Source organism: Melitaea cinxia, chromosome 12, assembly GCF_905220565.1.
Source record: "Melitaea cinxia chromosome 12, ilMelCinx1.1, whole genome shotgun sequence".
Classification (NCBI taxonomy): domain Eukaryota; kingdom Metazoa; phylum Arthropoda; class Insecta; order Lepidoptera; family Nymphalidae; genus Melitaea; species Melitaea cinxia.
In genome coordinates this window covers 5,435,745-5,459,100 of record NC_059405.1, presented here as the reverse complement: position 1 = coordinate 5,459,100, position 23,356 = coordinate 5,435,745, and the positions used below count along the sequence as shown (strand labels likewise).

The following is a 23,356-nucleotide window of genomic DNA, read 5'->3' as shown; positions in this document are numbered from 1 at the left end:
ATGTATTTGATTAAACTCAAGCAGGCTTCGTTTAAAGTATACTTGATTGCTGTTACTTAGCTTAGTCACGTCTCAACTTAGAACGCCATGTTCCAATTGATCAGTCGAAGTAAGTAAAGTGGGCGTTCTAATTTACTACGATTTCATTGGTCAAAGGGCGTCGCTAAGCTAAGTGATAGCGATGAATCTTTTTTTTTAACACAGTAAACTATATCGTTATTTTTACTACTGTAAATAGTATGAATATTTTTAACGTTATAGTTTAAATTTATCTTTAAATAAATGACTTGTGATTGTATTAAATTATTGTGCTTTCCAAAACTTGGAGCTATTTCTAATTCCTTTTTGGTATGTTAAATATTTACGTACAATCAAAGGCTAAAAATATGTATATTCCTCCTTAACTATGTATTCTAAAGTCTGTACACGGTACACAATAACATGAGACATTGATTAACAAAGTTTAAATTATCTTGGCGTACAGTGTACTTGTAAGTACGCATGTACTTTATAGTTCTTAAAATACGTGCGTACAAAAAATATAAATTTCCATTGACATTTTGTCAAGTATTCGAGTTTTTTTTAATTTTACAATAAAATGTGATTATTATGGTCTAAGATCCGAACCTAAGTCGATCTTCACCAAGCTGATAATAGAATGAAACGTACTTTATAATAAATTTAGTATATCAGATAATATTTTAAAAATGGGAAATGGAGGGATAAAAAATCCGGGACTAATTTTAATTTTTTTAATTTTTTTTTTGATTAAAAATTGCAACATTAAGATAATAAGAAAATTTAAATTTGACTACATAGTATGAAACGTATAAGATGTAGAAGATAACTGGCATCGAAATACCTGGTAACCCAGTAATTCGTCCAGGTAAATAATAGGTAACGCATCGAGATACCTATTTATACCTGGTAACCCAGTAATTCGTCCAGGTAAATAATAGGCAACCCAACGGTTGCACATTCTATATTTTTCATACTATTAAAGTCCGATTAAATTTTCATATTATCTTGATGTTGCAATTTACAATTACTTTTTTTTAATAATTAAAAATAGTCCAGGATTTTTTAGGCAACCTATTTTTAATTATTTACCTATTTTAATTATTACCTATTTTTAATTATCAACCTATTTATATGTATTATCTAATATACTAAATTTATTATAAAATACGTTTCACTCTATTATCAGCTCGGTGAAGATCAACTTTGATTTATTTAGATCTTCTACTATTAATCACATCTACGAAGCTAACGCACATAACAAGGTGGGTTAAAACTTCCAATACTTATGCGCATATTATGAAGAATTTGTATACAATATTATATTTTAAAAAAATAAAAAAAAAAAACCATATATCTTTTTAGATAATACCGTTTATGGTGAAAAAAACTACGTCCATAATTATATAATAGCCATTAAAAAACATCGCAAATTTGTTTTCACATAGCAGTTTCATAATTATATTTCGTGCGCACATTTTATTAGCAAGTTTAACAATAAATGTTGTAGTTAAAATGATATTTTTAAATGATGAAGTAATTGAGGTATAGGCTTGCAAGTGCTTTATAAAAAAATTGAACAGATTTTATTACATAGCATTAATTTTCATAGAAAGGAACATGAATATTCGTCATCATTCAACTTATTCAACAGTTCTTTTAAATGTCTCAATGTATATTAATAGCTTATCTTCAACTTTTGTATACATTAAACAAGATTTTTTTAAAACTATAGTAAGTAAAAGAAGAAAAAAATTAAGGAGAAGTCAATAAGAAAACAATGTGATATAAGCATCAACTATCAATATGCATCTTTAGAATAAATATGATTTAGTTTAAACTACAAGATACTGCTTATATATTATTTCGTTTAAAAAGGTACCTACTTCATTTTCGAATGTACATATTGTTTTACTAAAATAATGTTACGTAATGTTAACGTTAATGTACGTAAACATTCACGGAATTGATTTATCTCAATGTACGTGATATATTTAGTGTTAAAATTGATAAGTTTTTGGCCTTTAATATTTTTTTTGGCTATTAAAATAATTTGTGTATTTTTCATTGTTTAGATTAGATTGAATTGAATTTATCAAATTCTTGAAATAATTTTCTTTATGTATTTTTTCAATTTATAAGTTAATTAATTATATATATTTTAAATAGTAAAATGTACAAAATTTTAAGTCTGTTAATTTAAATAAATAATAATAACATATTTAAATCCTCTAGACTTCTTAAAATTTAGTTAGAAAAAATTTATATGTATATGATTCTGACTACTCTTTCCCAATAAGTCTTACTCGAATTAAGACGGTGACTTATGAAAAAAAATGTGTGGTAAATCATAAAAAGTTAAATATTTTTGTCGCTAGAATCAAAGCATATTAAAACGATCTTAAATAAAGATTTTATTACTATGTATTATGTGTGTGTGTATGTATTCCTAATATAAATCCTACCAACTTAATTTTCTAAATGCTACACTAATTCTTTTACTAAATTTTGATTTACCCATTTAGTTAAAGTACCACTTTTTTTAAAATAATGATAGATGCCTAACTAGTTTGTAAATATGCTACAACTGGCAATCGTTAATAAAATCTTACAACAATAGGCAATATCAATGTCGATCTAGGCGTTTATTAAACATTATACATATTTACGATTCACAATAATAATTCATATTAATTGAAAGGTATGGTCATAAATTGTTTCAACTTTGCCACAAAAATTAGAAAGTAATGAAAACTCCATCCAAGTGAAGCCGTTTTTTAACCGACTTCAAAAAATAAGGGGAGGGTTACTCAATTTGACCGTATATATATGTATGTTCGGGGCAGTGGCGTAGCGTGCTTTTGTGGGCCCTGTATCAAATTTAGTTAGGGACCCAAAAGTAGGGTAAAAATTTCTCAAAAGAAACAAAAATGCTTGCAATAAATTAAAATAAATATTTATTGACCATAAGTTATCACTTCCTCCTAGAAATTGGGAATCCAATTAATATAAAGTAAGTTTTGGAAATCCCGGCAAGCACGAAATTAAGTAACATCGTGGATAACACTTTACTAACTTTTTTGCTTAAACACGCTAGGGGCCTCTGTAGCCCGGGGGCCCCGTATCATTGATAATGATACCGATTTTTATAATTCTTTTTTTGTTGGAAAGGCAAAGGAGATATATCCCAAGTGTGGTACCATGATATGGAAACCAGGATCTGATGATGCAATCCTCGAGAAACTCTCGAAAGGGTCCTTTAGTGGAACACACTCTTAGTTGCCAATCCAATACAGATTATTGATTATTTTTTAAAAACAAAATAGAATTAAATAGAGATAATTACAATGATATAATAATTCCTCACCTCAGTGGATAATTATGTACATATTAAAGGAGGCGGTCAATTATTGAAATAAGAACCCAACATTCATAAATGTTAACACAATGACATGTAGGTAGTGAGAGGATTGAGAGATTACATCTAATACTTACTGATCGTGAACTTAATTTTAATAATTTAATAAATAAATAAATATTCACAACATATACACATGGTCATCTGTTCCTAAAGTAAGCAACTTAATGCTTGTGTTATAGGTAACTGCCTACTGGTATAGCTACATTTTTTTTAAAACATACATATAAATAATATGTATATAATACCCAGACACGGGGTGGGAATAGAACCCACAACCCCCGGAGCAGAAAGCAGAGTCACTACAACTTGCGCCAACAGGCTAGTCAAATTAAGTGAATCATTACGAACGATAGGTACCTTTTTTACAAAATGGTTCTTCTAAATATTCTTTTTTATTCAAGAAAGATGCTTAAGTAACCACAGTCAACTAAAATCTGGTAAAAAATTCGTTACACCTATCACGTACTAAACTACAAAAGTACAAACTATACAGCGCATGGAATTATTATGTACTAGTTGTACGTAGTATATAATAATTCCATGATACAGCGCCTAATTTATTTTATTAAAAGGCAACTGTAAATTCTTTTGTCAAAAATTGGACTTCAATTTTGAAAATCAAAAATTAATTTAAAATGACTAAAAACGAAACGCCAACGCAATTACTATTTATAATATAATTACATTTACAACAAGAATGAATTTAACATAATACATACGACGAAAAGTTTAAAATTGGATTGGAAATGATGAATATTTAACTGTAGAATAGTATTAATTCCTGCAAATTTAGAGCTACTTTATTTTGATATCGACCAAGAATCATATAATAGAAGTGATATACAATATGAACTTATCCAACTATAATGAAATCGATTTTCCAAGCTCCACGTGTACTTTTACGAAAGAAACAAGTAATTTGCAAAACTCGGAAGAACCGTATTGCCATGTTCACATTGTATGCCTTTGTTACTAACGAATAATAAAATTTATTTTACCTTCTTTACTTTTAGTACGTTACGATGAAATTTAATACGCATGTATTTTTCATTTTAGAATTCAATTTTAAAATTAAAAGATAGTACAAAACAGCTATTAAATTTGTTGGAAGAGATTCAAACAAAAGTTCATTCAAAAAATTATGCCCAAGATCATAATTTGCAATTAAATGTAAAAAACGATTTGAGATACAATGTGACTAACGTATGAATTTTTTTTATTTTTTTTAACTGATTATCTAGGTAAATAGCGCTGAATACTGAACCTTGTTAAAAATTAAAATAGTCCAATTATTTTGGTAAAATTGTTGTTTTATCGGTTAGGACGAGAATTTGAGTAGCGAAGAATTTGTAAATGAAGCATTGAGTGAATTAAAAAATCACGCTCAGAAGTTAGACGGCATTTACATTAAGGTGATCTTTCTTTTATGTTAAAATATACTTTTCTATATTAAAATATAGTAAGCAAAATTATCGTGTCACTTTAGAAGTTAACTTAACAATTAGGAACTTGCATTAGATTTTATTTATCCGAGTGACCTAGTGGATACGGATAGAAGGTACCTAATGGTCGCCAGTTCAAATGCGGGACTGTTAAATTTTTAAGAGATAAGGTCGGGTTAAAAATTTAAGTCATATTTGGCGGTGAAGAAAAATATCGAAAGAAAACCTGCGTTGTTCTGTACAATTTTTGATACCTGTACGACTGTACGTTTAGGTAGGTACTAACCATCACTGAAGCATCGTGTTTTTTACTTTTATTCGGTATATAAAAAAACCTAGCAGCTCTCTTGGGGTGTTTAAAAACTGATACTGATATAGTATAGCTAGGTATAATTTGCCGATAACATTTAGGTCCGATTCACATTACAGGATCTCGTTCGTTCTCGGTCCAATCTCAATCCGGTATACTAGAAACAATAGACGGATTTGCTAGAGTGGGATAATATGAAACTATGGATACACTCATTGTTTTTTGTTTAACAAAATTTTGCCGGATCGAGATCAGACCGAAAACGAAATAAGTTATGCACTGTCATTTGGATCGGGCCTATTTCTTCTAGCCGTTGTGATAGTATTATAAAGAAACTAATTTTGATTATTCTCAATTATTAATTTGTTAATTAATCAAAATTGCCCTTTTCAGGAGGATGACGATTGCTCCGTATACAAAAGACTAACTAGAAAATGCCATTGCCTAAATAATTCTGACTACAATGATTTTATAATACATTTCAATGAAGATTCAAAGTTTAACACTAATAATTTCGGTGAAATTATTAAAAATATGCGCATATTAAAGAAGTTTCTTTACATGGGTGGTATTAATACTAAAAATGCCTTAATGTTTTTAAATGAAGTGAGTTGATGCAAACACTGAACTTTAACTGAGGTAGGGCACAGCAGGAATTTCCTGCTCAAAATATGGAGCAGCCCGACTGGGATAGTACCTCGACCTTACAGAAGATCACAGCAAAATAATACTGTTTTCAAGCAGTATTGTGTTCCTGTTGGTGAGTAAGGTGACCAGAGTTCCTGGGGGGATTGGGGATTGGGTCGGCAACGCGCTTGCGATGCTTCTGGTGTTGCAGGCGTCTATAAGCTACGGTAATCGCTTACCATCAGGTGAGCCCTACGCTTGTTTGCCGACCTAGTGACATAAAAAAAACAAGTTTATGTTTACAAGTCCCACAGGATCCCTGTTTGAAACACAATAGTTTACAATAACTTCCCATACAATCGTTTTTTATTTGGAATTTTCAGCAGGGGTAATTTTTTTTTGTTGCACATCTTTCAGAGCGTGCAAATATATTACATCTTACAAAGTTACTTGTAGGTATAGTAAAATTACAAACTTGTCTTTAGGTACAAGTTTGTAATAATTTTACCAATTTTTAGGGTCTAACGGATTCTCAGCACTCTGAAAAAGTAGAGATTACTTTAGGTTGTACTCAAGCAGATATTTGTAACATTTTTGATGAGGATTCTATTGTAGTCACATGTATTTCGTGGCCTTGTAAATATCAATATTATGGAAACTACGTCACACAGGTGAATTTATAATTAATTTCTTACGACTGGTATTTCCTTAAATATGACTTCTCTGTGGCTATATCGTAAGATACCTATTTTTATCTTTTAGAATTTAGCAGCTAGCTTCTTACATAAGCTTGCTGAAATAGAAGAAGGAAGAAGATATTTAAATTACACATCGAAAATTACAAATGATATAAAAAAAGTTTTAAGGAAAAAATCTTCATATCTAGAAATTGACATTATCGACTCATTAAATGGTGTGCTGAATTCTCTTAAACCAACTTTCGCTAAAGACTTGGTTGTATCATGCTTCGGCAAATGTGTATACGAAGGTAATAATAAGAAGAAATATATTTCAAGAGCTCAAAATACTTTGAGTTCATGCGGAAACTATATTGAAATTCAGCGAAAGGAGTCATATCATAAAATTAAAAGAGCAAAAATTATACCAGTATACACTATATAAGCTTTATTAAAATTTGTGTCAATTGCTTTTTTTTTCATGTAGGTATGACTAGTCAATTACTACAAGTACTAAACTGGTATTCTATCACATATTTATAAAGATAAGTATTTTAGGAGTTGGAATGAGAACAATAAAAGATTTAATGAACAATCGCCAATATATGACTCTTGATGAAGTTATAACACATCTCGATATATTAAAAAAATATAGCAGTTTTGAATCCGGTAAAAAGGAAATGACACTTCAATTGCCAGCTTTATTAGTCACTTTTAAACTCATGCTAATGGAATATGATAATAGTGAAATAAATATAATAATCACTAATACTTTAAATAACATAGTGTCAAAAAACCTAATAAAAGCAGAAAAACCAGGCACATCTAAATGTTGGGCTATTGCTGATGCAGCTACAGAGGTATTCAATCGCGTTCATAAAATGTATATTAGAAATATGATTCTTAAAATTTATATTGATATTTATTTAAGCCTGTGAAAACAAAGAATGTGGTGTGTCAAATTCCTCAACGAAAGACATACAAAAAAGACACACAATCCAAAAATTGGACTAGGTGTTTCGCCAAATAAATATTGTCAATTATCAAAAAAAAAAAAAGAGGTATGTTAAATGAAAATATACATTCATGAAACTATTATATGTCCATAATTGTTCCTGAACTTTACATTTCGTTTTTAGAATGGGAATCATCGATATTGATTAACAGATAAAAAAAATATAATGGTAATTTTTCATACTTTACATTTTTGTAATTTATATTCTTTGACGTGTCAAATAGTTTTTATATTCTTATTTTAGATTTACCAAAGTCAATGATTATAGTACCTATCGAAAATAAAAAATAATCTATTAATATACGATTTATATTTCTTTTCACAAATGTATATCAGCTATACTTTGATTACATAGCAAAATCCAGTATATAAAATTTTTTATAAATGCATAATAAAACACCTATAAAGTATTTATACCAATAACAATAATAAAACAATGGTTTTATAGTTAATCTGTGTTAATTTTCTCACTTCTCACTTCACTTTCTTAAATCTCCGAGAGACTAAATCCAATTTACATAAATAACTAGATTTTTCGATAATCACAGTGGTTAAGTTTTATATTGTTATAGAATACTAAAGGAATTAGACAACTTCTTTAGAATAATAAATATGCATTTTATCTGCTTCTAGTCTAAGCTTACTAATATCAATTAAAACACCAAGTCTTACCCAAAATAATTTTATGAGAGCACACCACAACATAAAAAGATGTAAATAAAAGCTGCATTTATAATATAAACAAATTCCAATTTTATATAACATTATAATAATTTATTTACTGTATAAAAATAATAAAACATGGTATAATTGAGATCTTAGAGTTATTACAAAAAAAAAATAATACTTGCATATATTAGTCAAAATTTCTATGATCATAAGTTTCATATTTTTGTGGAGTTCTTTTATAATATCCAATGTTTCTCTTACTTAAAGGGTTTGGCGTATTAGGCTTGAATAACATGGCCAGCAATATGTAAAAACCACCAATTATTTTACTTATGAAATCTAAAAATCCTAAAAACATAGGCGTGGAATTTTTTACTAAAATAGAAATTTCCCTGACTAAAGCTAAAATAAAGTTACCTAGAAAGTTTATAAAAGCAGTGCTACCAGTGAAAATTGCAATAACAAATGCAAATAAAAATGTTATGAATTCCTTTGCATTTTTTATGGAGAACGCATCTTGAACATTTTTAGCTATTTCAGCATATGTATCACTGAGTGATGATACATTACTAATTTGTTTCGTAGTATTGTTACTTTTGGATTTTTCTATCGCTCCTGTCAATATTGGCTCTAACTCTAAAAATGCGTCAGTTATGTGTCTTACACATTTCAATATGACAATAATTTCAAATTGTCTAAATCTAATGGTTTTTATTTGAAACCAAAAAGCGCCTAATGGTTGATTATCTATTTCTGTCCAAAGACAAATACCAGAATTATGTCCCAAAACTTCGGAATCTGAGATGCCAATCCAATGAGAGCTTGGATGCACAACCTGAAGTTTGTGTTGAGCTTCTTGTAAATCCTTCTTCAACTCAACTTCTGCTTGACTAATTAATACGACGTCCCGATATCCAATACGTTCATCAACAAGTCGTCTTTCAAGATAACGACCCAAGAATATTCGCGATTTTAACAAATCTTTTACATAATTTCGCACACTGGCCGTTTGCACGTCTTCATAACTGTCCAACTGAGACGAAGTATTTGAATAATTTGATGAATTTAATGAAGTATTTACCTTTGAGACGCTCATATTTAATTTTAATTAATATAAAAAAACAAGAATGTTTAAGTAATACGTAAATAGGACTATAGGACTGACTCACTGAGATGTATTATACTCTTTGCTGAGATGTCTCAGGTTCATTGTCAATGTCAACCAAAGAGTACAATGTCAACATTATTTTGACTTGTTGTTGTTGTCATTGGCCGCGTTCCACTAGGTAACCGCAACGACCGCAAATCCCTTTCTATCGTTTCACCTAAGGTCTATTCGCAATTACATTGCGCCCGATCCGCCGACAAAGATAAGTGGGTCAGTGTTGGCTTTCATCAAAACGTGGCGGGAATTTTGAAAAAACAACTGTCAATGTCAAATTGTAAATGTTATCTCTTATTCAATTCGGCAAAAACCTAACGATACATTAGGTATCTAAATTCAAAGTATTACTATTTGAAACATTGTTCATATTATCCAAATTTGAATTATAACCACACACAGTATTGTTCTCATTATCAACATTAATTGTAACTTGGTCATTGCCATTAAAATCATTATTATTACTATTCATGTCAAACTTATTAAAACTTCTAGAATGCACATTGGAATTCAGAAACTCATTTTCAAAAAAAATTACATTTCTAGAGACTATCTATCACCTTTGAGGAATTGGGCGGATCAAGAAGCCTATAGCTTTCAGTATGGTCGCAATAGCCAACAAAGATTGCTTTTGATCTGGAATCCAACTTATCTCTTTTATGCTCCGGAAGAAGCGACCAAGCCCTGCATCCAAACACTGTTAAATGGCTCAGGTCAACACTGTTGCCTGTCCAAATTTCCTCAGAAGTTTTTCAGGCACAGCAGCTGTAGGGGACCAGTTTTTTAAGTAGATTGCAGTAGCAATCGCTTCAGCCCAATATTGCCTGACTCCCGCAACATGCAACGGGCCTTCTCGATAAGTGCCCTGTCCCTCCTGTTTAATCTTTCAGAGACACCATTCTGCTGGGGCGTATATGGTACACTAGTTTCATGAATAACTAGCTTCTGTGCGCGACTTCGTCCGCGTGGAACAGAGGCGCGCGCAATGCTTGATCATTATTTTGCTGCGATGTTATTTTAAAACTTTTTATTTTTGTTTAAGCTTTTGGCTTTGAGATGGAAGGATATGCCGTTGTGGTCCGAGCCAGTCAGGTCATCACGCACGTGCCAGCCGTCCACCAGGCTCAGGAGGTCAGGCGATACAGCAGTTATGTCAACATAACTGCTGTACCTCACGCCACCCCGGATAGTGTCGAACGTAGGGGTTTCCCCTTGGTTTAGGATGCAGAGACCGAGGTCTTCCAGGGTCCCGCGCATCTCCTCGCCACGGCGATCAGTCACTGGGCTCCCCCACCAGACGCATTTGGCATTGGAGTCACCCTCAACTACAATACTCCGAGTCCCCGTCTCGCGCTGCACCCGGCGCAGATGCTCCAGGTATGAGTCCATCGGCAGGTTAGGCTCGAAGTAGAATGATACCAGGATAATCTCCCGGCCGCAGACCCGGATCCCCACCACTGCGATGTTGTTAGTGGTGAGTTCTGGGTACTGTCTGATGTGAAGGTCCGCGTTAAAGACAATAATCGCGGCCTTCACAGTCCCGCTTCCATGGTCCGCACGCTGGAAGACCCTGATCCCACTCACACCCATCACTCACTCCTTCCCGCCGACGTATGGCTCCTGCACCAAAGCAATCTGCGCTCCGAGGCTAGAGGCTTCGATCAGGAGCTCGGAGTATACCAATTTGCTGCGCTGGTGGTTCGCCTGGAAGATTTTTTGTGCCATCACATCAGTCGGCGCGCCCTTAGCAATATGCTACGGACGAGCGGGCGAGGCCATCCCACCTTCTCCTGACGGGACAGTCGTCACTAAAGGCATTATGTTCCGTCCTTTCCGACTTAGCCTTTCGACAGTTCCGGCAGGAGGGTGGGGACCCCGACAGCCAGCCCGAGCACTCCGACCGCATGTGCGGCTCGCCGCAGTGGCTGCACAGGTCAGCCGGGTCCGTCCGTCCGTCCGTCCGTCCGTCCGTCCGTCCGTCCGTCCGTCCGTCCGTCCGTCCGTCCGTCCGTCCGTCCGTCCGTCCGTCCGTCCGTCTGTCTGTCTGTCTGTCTGTCTGTCTGTCTCCACAGCACTCACCTGGCTTATGATATAAACGGGTAATTTGTTCGAACTATATATATTTCTTTAAAAATTAAAGAAAGTTGATCTGTTCGAAGCTATACTTGAGCGATTATAAATGCAACTTGAGCAGTTTTTTAACACTTTGAGCAATTTAAAATATTGTATACATCAAAAGATATAGTAGTGTGAAATTATTGATAAATGAATATTTTTCAACGAGTTCTCTGATTTTTAATTAAATAATTTAAGGTGAGCAATTTAAAAGGACAACGTAGTTGAATTGAGCTATTAAAAATCTATCGATTAGTATCTTTTTTATTACGAATATCCACAATTTTTTTGCTTCCCATCATTGTCTATGTGCATCCGCAGCGCTCACCTGTCTTAAGATATAAACGTTTTTGTTCAAACTATATATATTTATTTAAAAATGAAGGAAAGTGGAGCTGTTCCAAACTGTACTTGAGCAATTATAAATGCAACTTGAGCAGTTTTTTCACAATTTGAGCAATTTAAAATATTGTATATATCAAAAGATATAGGAGTTTGAAAATATTGATAAATGAATTTTTTTTAACGACTTTATTGATTTTTAATTAAATAATTTAAGGTGAGCAATTTAAAGGACAACGTAGTTGAATTGAGCTATTGAAAATGTATCGATTAGTATTTTTTTTTACAAATATCATTATTTTATCTGTTCAATTTATTTATATTTATTTAAAAATTAAGGCAAGTGGTTCTGTTTCAAACTATACTTGAGCAATTATAAATGCAACTTGAGCAGTTTTTTAACACTTTGAGCAATTCAAAATATTGTATACATCAAAAGATATAGGAGTTTGAAAATATTGATAAATGAATATTTTTCAACGAGTTTTCTGATTTTTAATTAAATAATTTAAGGTGAGCAATTTAAAAGGACAACGTAGTTGAATTGAGCAATTGAAAATCTGTCGATTAGTATTTTTTTTTTATTACAAATATCATTATTTTGCAGGCTGGGGTGGGGTAGGTGGTGGTGGAGTGCAAGAATCATATACAAAACGTGGAGTGTGTATTTATTAATCAATATCAATGATTAAAGAAAAATGTTTTATCTATGCCATTAATCTAGTTTGTTTGACAACATTTGACAACATCAAAATAAAAATGTAAAATCAAAGATGTATGCAACATAAATATTTATTTTTATATTTATACGTTTTTACTTAAAAGCGTAAAACAATGAACACTTTTAAAAACAAAATTAATTATGAAAGTCCATGTGACTCGGATAATGATTGGACTTCTTCAGAAGATTCAAAATATTCTGACTCGGAAAGGTTACGCTAACCTTTTAATTGATTTTGTGTACAAAAAGTTTTTAAATATTTTTAGTTATTTTAATATCTATTTATTTTTATTTTAGTTCGGTTCCAGAATGGGATTCCGATATCGGTGAGGATGGAGAACTTGTATATATGAAAATTAAAAGTATTACTAAACTGGTTGACGATTCTAAAACACCGCTATTAGAAAATTGCGAGGCTTTTAAATTGAGAAGCGATTTTATGAGATCGTCTACTAGACGTTCCACTAAAGGTATTCTTTTATTTTAGTAGCTGTTAATGTATGTTGTGGCTTCTTGAGTTATGTTTGTGTTAAATAAAAATAAAATATAAGTGAAATATATTTTTTGTAAAAAGTTGTTCAATGTAACGAAGAATATTTATATCTACACTATACTACTGTTACTTTTAGAATACTTATTTTTTATGTAATTTTAAAGTAAAATATTAAATTTAACCACACTGATCATTCTCCTTCGTGTCTTTTCTATCCCACGTGACATTGGCGAATTCGACAGTGCCCCCTGGCACAACCAAAAGCCATTAAGTCCAAGAATAATAATATTAAATTTAAAAGTTATATTTAATTAGTTTTAAAGTCCCACGATGTTCTTAAAACAAAGATATGAGAGTCACTAATAAAACGATTTAATTTAAATTCAAATTATGTAGGAATTTAATTATAGTATATTTGCGACTTCAAACTAAGGTAGCCAAGATTATTTATAGTTTTAAATAAAAATAGTATTTAAGAATAATTCTATTCTTAAATATCCTTGATTCAATGACTGTGATGAATGTTAGATTCAATGATTGAATGAATGTTAGAGTATAACGGGACTGACAATCTCTGCCTTGCTGAAAAATGCTCCTAAATTAAAATAGAAAAGCTTATTTTAAATTTTTTCATATTTATAGGAAGAATTTTTAAAGTGTTAAAAAAACGAAAAGTGATTAATAAAGAAAATGGAAAGGAGAAAAAAAAAGAATTTGAAGACAATAACAAATTTGTCATTATACAGGTACATCTTATTATGCACTCATTAAAATATTTTATGAATACTAATAATTTTAATTACTTAAGATCAACAACCAAAGTATGCTTAAAAAAATATTTAAATACTTGGCTTTCACATTAAATGTTTAATTGTCTTTATTTACTTTTTGCATCGCATTTGGATAAAGAAAAGGTGAAAGAATGTATTTATTAAAAGTATTTGTATAGTTTATATTTCTGCACTTATGTTATGTTTAATAACCATTATATGTACTCTTTTCAGGTCAGCAAAAGTATGATATTCAGTAGTGAAAAAAATTGTCAGATTGAAAAGCTTTTCGGCATCAGTTTAGAAACACACAAAGATGGTAAAACATTGGTTGTATCTGATTTTTTGCCTGAATCAAAGGCCATATACACTCCAAAAGTTAAAACAGGATTTTACTTGCAAAAAATAAATGGAATAGAGGTCACATCTTACAATATTAACAATGTCCTTCAAAGAGTTGTTGAGGATGTTGATAATCCTAAACTGACTTTTCAAGTCGTGACGGAAGGTTACAATTTAGATATAGAAAAGTTATTGACTTCGAAGTGTGCTCCTGAAAATTCTCTCACTCAAATGTTTAAGGATGCAATGTGCTCTGTACTTTATATATGCTGCAATGATGTTGAATATCAGAGTAATGATGACAAAGGTGTACTTTATTGTTTTCCGAGACCTTTTAATCAGAACTTTTTATATAACACTAGAGGTGCTTATTTAACACTTAATCATTTGGCACCTAAATCATTAGGTACTAGTGAGCCCACTATATCATCTGTATTACACAAGAATCAACTCATAAATATTACATATGCATCTCATTACAGTGATTTGCTATTAGTTGCAATACCATGCAGTGATATTGATGTTTTTGCTGCCAAAAGAATCATTGTTAAAATCGTTCGGTTACTAGAATTTTTGTATGGCTCATTGAAAACTTGCTTTACGAAACCTAATAATGTTGATAAGTTGGATAGTCTATTTTCACGAATTTTCGTAACATTATTAAATGAAAGTATTAATAAAAATAATGATAGTCAAAGTAGAGTGTATGGGAGTTCACATTTTGAAGATTTATTGGCTGCTCATGCAATGTCATTACCATTGGAGGTCAAACTTCAAGTGGACGATGCCATTACAGAGTTGGAAGCAGCTGATTATCGAGAATGGGTGGGTAATTATATATTCTTATGACTATGCAAATGAATTTGTAAATACTATGTTATTATGAAAACATAAAAAGGAATGAAAATATTTTTAGTTAAAATTACAACAATAAACATTGATGATTTGAGGGTTTGATTCACGCTCAGGATGGATACTTGTATAAATATTTCTTTGTGGTTTGGATGTCTGATTTTGTGGGTATCCCCACAAAGCACTCTCTGAAGCTCTGAGTGCACGTTAAATTGTAGGTCACGGTTGTTATCATAGAAACTTGATAGTGATTGTTACTCATAATAGGGAACATTTCCGTCAAGCCGTTAACCCGGATTAGAGCAGCATGGTGGATTAAACTCTGATCCTTCTCCTACTTGGAGAAAGAGGCCTATGCCTAGTACTGGCATATTTCAGGCTTAATCGTATTGTATTGTCATCATGAAAAAAAAAAATAATAAACTTGTATTATTAAACTAATTCTTTAATTTTTTAATATATTTTTTCAGATTGATGATGTTGAAAATTTTCAAAGATTATACACAGTATTAGGAGCCTGTTTATATTATTCAGGACATTTATTAAGTTCACATCTGCAAGATGAGGATTTAAAAGAAGTAAATGCATATTTAAAATTAAACGGTATTCTGAAACTTAGTTCGGAGAAAGAAATAGAAAAATTAGTCATATGGAGAGAAGTTTTTATAAATGAACATAGAAATCAGAGTAAAAATGATGGAAATGAAAATAGGTAACATTTTTGTATTTTATTTTAGACTGAGGTACCTACATAAAAACATTTTAAAGGGATTTATAGAGATGATCGATTAAACGCAAATGTTTTCGATGTGGTAGACATAAAAGGTATATAAATAATAATACGATAGGTATTCAAAAAACGAATCGATTTGCTTACGATTTACAAACCACATAATTAAAAAACGAGTTTTATCCTACTTATCTATACATACTAGTTGGTTGCCTAGTGGTCGAAATTTGACCATAATCAATTTAAATTATATGTTAGATCTCTTTTAAGGTTCTGTTGTAAAAGAGTGTACTTCTATCATAGTAAACAAGTGGTAGTGTCTGTAATGTATTATTTATTGATTTTATGTTTTTTTTATGCACTATTAAAAAAAATATTAGCGTTCTTCACTCCTTTTCTATATAAACTATAAGTGTGGGAAATTTTATACTCCTCTGTCTGCGCAATTTTCGTAAAAAGGGATACAAAGTTTCTGCTTCACGTATTAATCAACAAACAGCAAACAAACGCTTCACACTAAACGGCCCCCAGTAGGATTTTCTCCTGTGTCGAGGGTCCGAAAACACACACAATACACATGCACAAACGCCCAGACCACGACAAACATCTATATGGCTAATACAAATATCTGTCGTGAGCGGGGATCGAACCCTCGACCGCCAGCGCAACAGTCAGTACTGTGACCGCTGCGCCAACGCTTCGTCAAAATTAATATATAAATAATTATTTTTTGTTATATTTAAATAAAATTGAAGTGTCTGTGTGTGATTTCAAAATAACTGTTTTTTCAAGTGCATATAGTTATTTACACGATAACTAAAACAAAAACAAACAATTTTAATATTTTTGTCTGTTTGTCTTTTAGTTGACGACGCGTTGGCGCAACGGTCAAGCCACTGGTTTGTGGCTGTTGCGCTGGCGGTTGCGGGTTTGATCCCCGCAATTGACAAACTGTTGTATTGGCCATACAGATGTTTGCCGTGGTCTGGGTTATTGGTGCAGTTCTTGTGGGTCTCCTCACCGTGTTTCCGAGAGCACGTTAAGCCGTCGGTCCCGGTTGTTATCATGTACACCTGATAGCAATCGTTATTCATAGTAGGGAAAATATCCGTCAACCCGCATTGGAGCAGCATGTTGGATTAAGCTCTGATCCTTCTCCTACATGGGGAAAGCCAGTCTATGCCCAGCAGTGGGATATTATAAGCTGAAGCGATAAGCGAAAATTAATTAAAATCATTTGAATTAAAAGCATTTGTGGGCACTTTTTGACTGGCGCCCTGTAATCAATGTATTTGCTTATTGATAAAGGTTTGTAGAAATTAGAGTATGTTTATCTACGCGATAAACGTAATGATTTTGCAACGGGATCTTAGCCTATAAAATCCCAAAGGGCTTAAATTTTCAATAAAATTAAAATACTACATTCTGAATAAGAAAAAAATACCGTCTTGTCAAGTCTGTATAGAGTTTGTTTTATTTACATGATAAAATAAAAACGTTTTTTAAATGTTTATCTACATATATGTCTGTACATCTGTCTCTGGAACGACTAAAATAAGCTAAAGGAGTTCATATGGCAATTATACTTTTTATCCTATAATGCCCACAGGAACAGAATCGTGCCATTAAAAATAGTGCGTATCCAGATGGAATCACCCACGCGAACGAAGTGGCGGGTACAGGTAGTAATGTTATAAACGCAAAATATTGTGAGGCTGAATGAATGTATGTTTGTTAATCTTTCACGGAAAAACTACCAAACTAATTATAATCCAACTTGGTACGTAGATAACTGGAGGTCCATATGAATAACACAGGCTAATGTTAATTCCGATATCCCCATGGGATCTGAGTTACGGGTAAAGCCGCGATGTGCAGCTAGTACTTTCATATAATCAAAAAGCGTTTATTCTCCTTTCTAATGCTTCGGATCACTAATAAACTTTAAGCTGTATATTAATAATAAAAAATAAAAACATTTTTAGGATTCCAGATGGACGATGGTTTATACTTGTTGTTGGAAAAGGTCACTTTATACTGGCGACTTTAATGGAAGCCGGAGGATGTACAGAAGATGTAAGATGATTTTGGTATTTCAGTAATTGTCATAATTGAAATAAGATATTATATTTTTATAGTATTTAAATAATTAAAGATAATATATTAAACATAAATAAATATTTAAGTTTATTTGGTTCAGGCAGTAGGAGTAACACCGCCATCGCCTTTCTATGTGGAAGAGTGTGAAAGTTGTTTAGAACTATTGTTCGATGTTGGATTAAACAAATATTTGCCTTCATGGCTCTTATCGAACACACAGCCGCAGATAGAGTTGAAGCCGGAGTATTTAACTAAGCATGGAAGGAAAATTAAGGAAGCTTGTAAGAATTTTTATTATTTTCATGTTGACTAGTTTATATTAATTTTTATAATAAATGAGAGTTTTGAGAGTGAATGAGTACAAGACCTACTGTATATTTTGGTACATATTTGTAAAATACTTACTTCATATGGCAATGCTGCTTGTAACAGTTTCTTTTGTACTTTCGATGGTTAAACAATTTAAAAAGATTAACTACCAGTTGTTTAGTATTTTCTTAAAACGAGTCTTTAATAACAAAATGGAAAAAGCTAAAAAGATTTTTTTTTGTGTAAAATAGAGTATAACTCTACTTTAGTAAATATATTATATCTAAATTTTAATCTAAACAAATAAATAAAATTGGAGTGTCTGTTTCTAATTTTAAAAGAACGGCTTTTTACTAAATGAATATGGATGGACACGATGCATATCCCAAAATAACAATTTTATTCTGTCTTTCTGTCTGTCTGTTTGTTCCGGCTGATCTCTGAAACGGCTGGACCGATTTTGACGGGACTTTCACTGGCAGATTGCTGATATAGTAAGGAGTAACTTAGGCTACTTTTAATGTAGAAATTTATTTATTTTATAACTCTGCGAACTGATTGACTGAACTTGAAACTTTTTTGTTAAATTCCACGCGGACGAAGTCGCGGGCACAGCAAGTAATAAATAAATCTTAACTTTTCTAGCTTCAAAATTGGATTTAAGGAGTTCATCAAAATTAGCAAAATCACAACCAGATATAAAGAAACGTCATAATTCTACGGAACAAATCAATATGGGGTCGACGAGTGACAATTCAGTTTCCAACTATCATAGTACAAGTCAACATAATTTGTATGCACAGTGGTATAATGGACCGATAAAACAATACCGACATTCCAGTATAGATGTCAGCTATTCGGAGGATTCTGGAAGTTTGAAAAGCAATAGGTATGTAATTTATTTTCTGTGGTATCATTAAGAAGAACAAGATTGTAATTATATCTAATTTAGGTATGAAAGATGATACTTTTTTAAATTGTCCTTAAAAAACAAGAAACAACTGTATTTTTTATGTGTGTTACCTTATAATGTTTTAAGTGTACCGATTTTGTTGATTCTTACAACATAAAAAAACACTTTAAAAAAGCATAAAAGTCGAAATGAGAACATCCTCCTTTTTTGAGGTTGGCTATAAATAACTTTTTTAATAATGTTTCAACATTTATTTTTTAAGTGAAGTAAGTGAAGATCGAATAGTTGGCAGGAGAGCTGATAGAGAGAAAAATAGACGTGATTCTTCAGGATCTGATTCAGATTGGGATAAACAGGTTAACTATTTGTAATATTTTAACACTTACGCTTTTTTTCCCAATCTATTCATTTCGTCTTAGGCACCCAAGTTGTGGTAATGTTATAGAAATAGAGCTAGTTAAAATGTCTTTTAGGTTATTACGTTTTTTTTTTTTCTTTTTTTTTAAGTAAAATATTTCAAACACTAACTGAGAAAGGCTCAAAGGTTTCTTACTCACTTATTTACTCCTGCAACTCCTTATTTTGTCCTGCAATGGAACACCAATACGCTCACAGGCACAGACAATGTACACTAACACATTATATAGTGTTGTGTGTAGTTAGTACCGTTAATAATTAAATCATTTCTAGGATGGCAGCAGATCAAGTAACGTAGATATGTCAGAAATGAGGAAAACTTTATTGGATGAACTGAACAATGTCACCGCCCATAGGTATGCCAACATTCTTATAATATTATTTTAAATATAAAAACGTGATTTTTTCTCTCTATAGGATTTCTATATCGGAGGTATTTTTTAAAACTAGTCAAGTAGACTTTTCCACGATTCTTACTTTTTAAAGTAAAATAGTTTCTAATCGGCTATTTTTTTTTTAAGTTACAAGCATCAAGTTTTTTTTTTGGATCTTACATTACCCTAAACTTGATTTGAAACGAATTAGCTTGGTTCCCATCCTTATTGAAATCATCTTGTTAATTTGTTTTTATGGCGGCTTTTCAGAATTGTCTTCTAATCTGGTTAGTTATTTGTCTCTATATGTATGTGTATTTTACAGAATTACTGCTGGAGACGAAAACGTTCTGTTTCATTTTGTACATTTGGAGTCTGAGAAAGGGATACTGTTAGCACCAGTAAAGAACATAGAATTACAAGCTAACAATGTTTTATATTCCTACATAATGAAAACATTTAGAAGTGCCGCAAAAAAGATTCATGAATTATTACAGCATAGTATAAAGTAAGTTACGATATAGAATCAACTAACTAGTTAAAATTAAAATTTCACCATATAATGATTATGAATATGTGAATATTAATGTGCCTACACTATTGTATGCTTAGATCAAAGGCAATATTAATAATCTTTTTTTTTTTAATGAGAACAGGATCAAAATATAGATAATTATAGGCTGTCAATAAACACAGTGATAATAAAATTAAACATTTGAATTAGTACTATGAAAATTGAATAAGCTTTAAATATATTTTAGTTTTTTAGAACGACTAAAATATTTTTATATTATTTTATTTTTATTTATCCAGAAAAACTTACAGCTATACATGACAAATTAGAAATACAATTAAAAACTAAAAACCATTTAGAAGTTTTTATAATTAACAACTAAGGTGTGCTATATTATTTATCAGTTTGAGTGTAAAACAAAATTAAACTAGGGAAGGTTCGAGAACTTAGCTGGATCATTAATTATGTTATAGGTTATTTCTTCATTATTTATTTTTATTTATTTTATAATAATTAAAATCTATTTTAACAGGTTTAAGAGAAGTGATACACCATCTAATCCGCTCAATAAAATTCTTGTGGCAGTCAAAGAATATGGAATGCTTTTCAAAGCACCAGCAGATATATTAAACCAATGTGGTATTAGTAAGAAGTGTGAACCATTTTACTTCTGGGTGGTAGGGTAAGAATAAAATATTATTTATGTTAGTAATAATAGATCTTAATTAAAAAGCCTTAGCACACCTGTATTATAGATTTGTCTGACTGAGAATGAATATAAATTAATTTAATAATATATAAATAATAGGATATATAAACCAAAAGAAAACGATAAACAAAAAAAAATATGCATACAATTTTATAAATGAGATATAATGTGCCTATTCATAGAAGATTGGGATTTTCGACATGTATTTTTCATTAAAAGATTTAAGTACTTATTTATGGACTCCTTAGATACTTGCTTTCAAATGTGCGTTAATACTAAGTATACAGTTATTTTATTACTACAGGTTATAAAGTTTCATATTTTTGGTTTCAGACGGGTGTTCAGTGAGCCAGAACCACGAGAGCTTTATTTATGTTATCACGAATCCATACCTCAAGATCTTATTGAAGTCTCATATTTACTATCGTATTTAGAGTAGGTTCATTATACATATAGGTACTTAGGTACATATAAAATATGATTATTATTATACAGTATTATATATTCTAAAATGAAATGAAGCGATAGGTAAATAAATACATATGCATATGTATAAATTAGACGTATGACACGGTTTAACCTGTGACTAATATTGTTAACTATATTATTAATAATAATTAAGAATACTATGATTTATATGTATAACTGATATTTACCTGCACGTAAGTGAACTTCACTTTTTACATATAAATCAGTGTTAATTATTATGAAATTTTCAAAATATGTAAAATCCAATAAATATTAAATATATTTAAAATAAAATTGTGATGTTAGGTACAAAAAAAGTATAAATACAATAAACAAATCTGAGGATTCGAAAATCGGTTAAATCAAGATGCACGTTCGTCAGAGTAACGAAAGTGAAGGTATAACTGTACGTACATATATAATTATAGAAAAGTGTAATATTTAGATAATAGTAGTGGAATAACATGTTTTTCTATTTGTAGTTGTAAGGTTTTTCTTAAAAGGAGAAGTCATACAAACTGTTACATTTTAGTAATTTTTCCTTTATTTTTTGTTAAAAATATACTACAGTATTGTTATTAAGCTCTTTATACCATATATTAGGTACAATATAAGTGTTTAAGTACTTTATATATTCACGACTGTTATGAACAAAAAAAAAATCTTTATACACCTTTCTAGAGAATATTTTTTATTTTTATAGAAGAATTATAAAATATATTTTGAATATATTTTTTTAAGTGACTATAAACCGTCCATTCAAATTATGTAATAACATTATACACGTTTTTATACAATTACTTATATTTTTTAATAACATTTTAATGTAAGTACATTTTATTTTTATAACGGATTTTTTTTTAATGACAAATGCCCGTTTTTATAGCATGGCCTATTATCTTTTATGAATAAGTTTCTTCATCATATATCATTGTACGTAGACAAAAATTCCCTTTAACAGTACGTTATTTAGACGCATGGTCTAAGACATTGGATTTTAACCAGTGATCCGTGGAAGCAACCAAAGTGGTCCCTGAATGCGAGGTGCAGAGTGATTCTCAATAGGCTCTAAGTACTTCACCTACTGCTAAATAGGAATAACCAAGTACATCATATTTGCTCCCAAAACAGTTGATAGTCTGTAGTAGAACATACATTTTGACAAGTTGTGCCTGATCATCTAAAGGTTAAGAACCACTGGTCTAAGAGTTACGGCAAGATAAACATTAACCTGGGCTATGTCCTTAAAATAAACTCAGTGGGCACGGGATAGTGGGAACGAAATTACCTTTTTGTTTTAAATTAAAATTATATTATTTTCATTATAATAATTATTTTTGTTGTCGTTGAATAAGATTTAAATAGCCCACGCGGCAGTTGAGATTACGCGCATGTGCAGCAGTATTTTTATTTATTTGAATATGAATATCTATACATATAATAAAATGGTAGGAAAGTCAAAATTGTACATTGAATATTTTTTTAAAAGAATACTTGGGGTATAATCTACAATCGATACCGAAGGAGAATGGAACCGAGGATTTTAAAAGGTATAATCGTAGGTATTTTTGGTGCTGTATAGCGTTCACGCAGACGACGTCGCGGGCAGCAGCTAGTAATATATATAAGTACGGTGAGTGTTATGATATTGAAAAACTAATTATCAACGTAAATAACACCGAACAAACTATAACTAGCTTAGTTTGATTAGTAATTGTGTTTGCTCGCAAACGAAAAGAACCGACTCAATTACATCGACGTTTTACATCATCACAAAATTAACAAACGCACTAGTCGTCACTACGATTTTCGAGGGTTTCCCTCGATTTCTCTGGAATTCCATCAT

At 31.1% G+C, this 23,356-nt stretch overlaps 2 protein-coding genes and 1 long non-coding RNA gene across 3 annotated transcripts in view; 1 reads left to right on the top strand and 2 right to left on the bottom strand.

Moving 5' to 3' along the window:
- LOC123658586 overlaps positions 1–3,120 on the bottom strand; it is a 32,453-nt gene extending 29,333 nt beyond the window's left edge. Inside the window, exon 1 of the long non-coding RNA XR_006743916.1 lies at positions 3,072–3,120. This is a non-coding gene — a long non-coding RNA (uncharacterized LOC123658586). The remainder of the gene's footprint in view (positions 1–3,071) is intronic.
- A 4,683-nt stretch (positions 3,121–7,803) lies between these two features.
- On the bottom strand, positions 7,804–9,275 carry LOC123658685. Its single transcript, XM_045594039.1, has one exon. It carries the CDS (start codon positions 9,273–9,275, stop codon positions 8,367–8,369), a length of 909 nt encoding a protein of 302 aa, XP_045449995.1. The 3' UTR covers positions 7,804–8,366.
- Positions 9,276–12,423: 3,148 nt separating this feature from the next.
- Positions 12,424–21,789, top strand: LOC123658401 (protein inturned-like). Its single transcript, XM_045593829.1, has 13 exons — positions 12,424–12,730; positions 12,817–12,989; positions 13,655–13,758; positions 14,017–14,949; positions 15,447–15,688; positions 17,692–17,782; positions 17,907–18,087; positions 18,761–19,004; positions 19,291–19,384; positions 19,719–19,801; positions 20,145–20,327; positions 20,866–21,015; positions 21,376–21,789. Exons 1-13 carry the CDS (start codon positions 12,633–12,635, stop codon positions 21,479–21,481), a joined length of 2,682 nt encoding a protein of 893 aa, XP_045449785.1. The 5' UTR covers positions 12,424–12,632; the 3' UTR covers positions 21,482–21,789.
- The last annotated feature ends 1,567 nt before the right edge of the window (positions 21,790–23,356 follow it).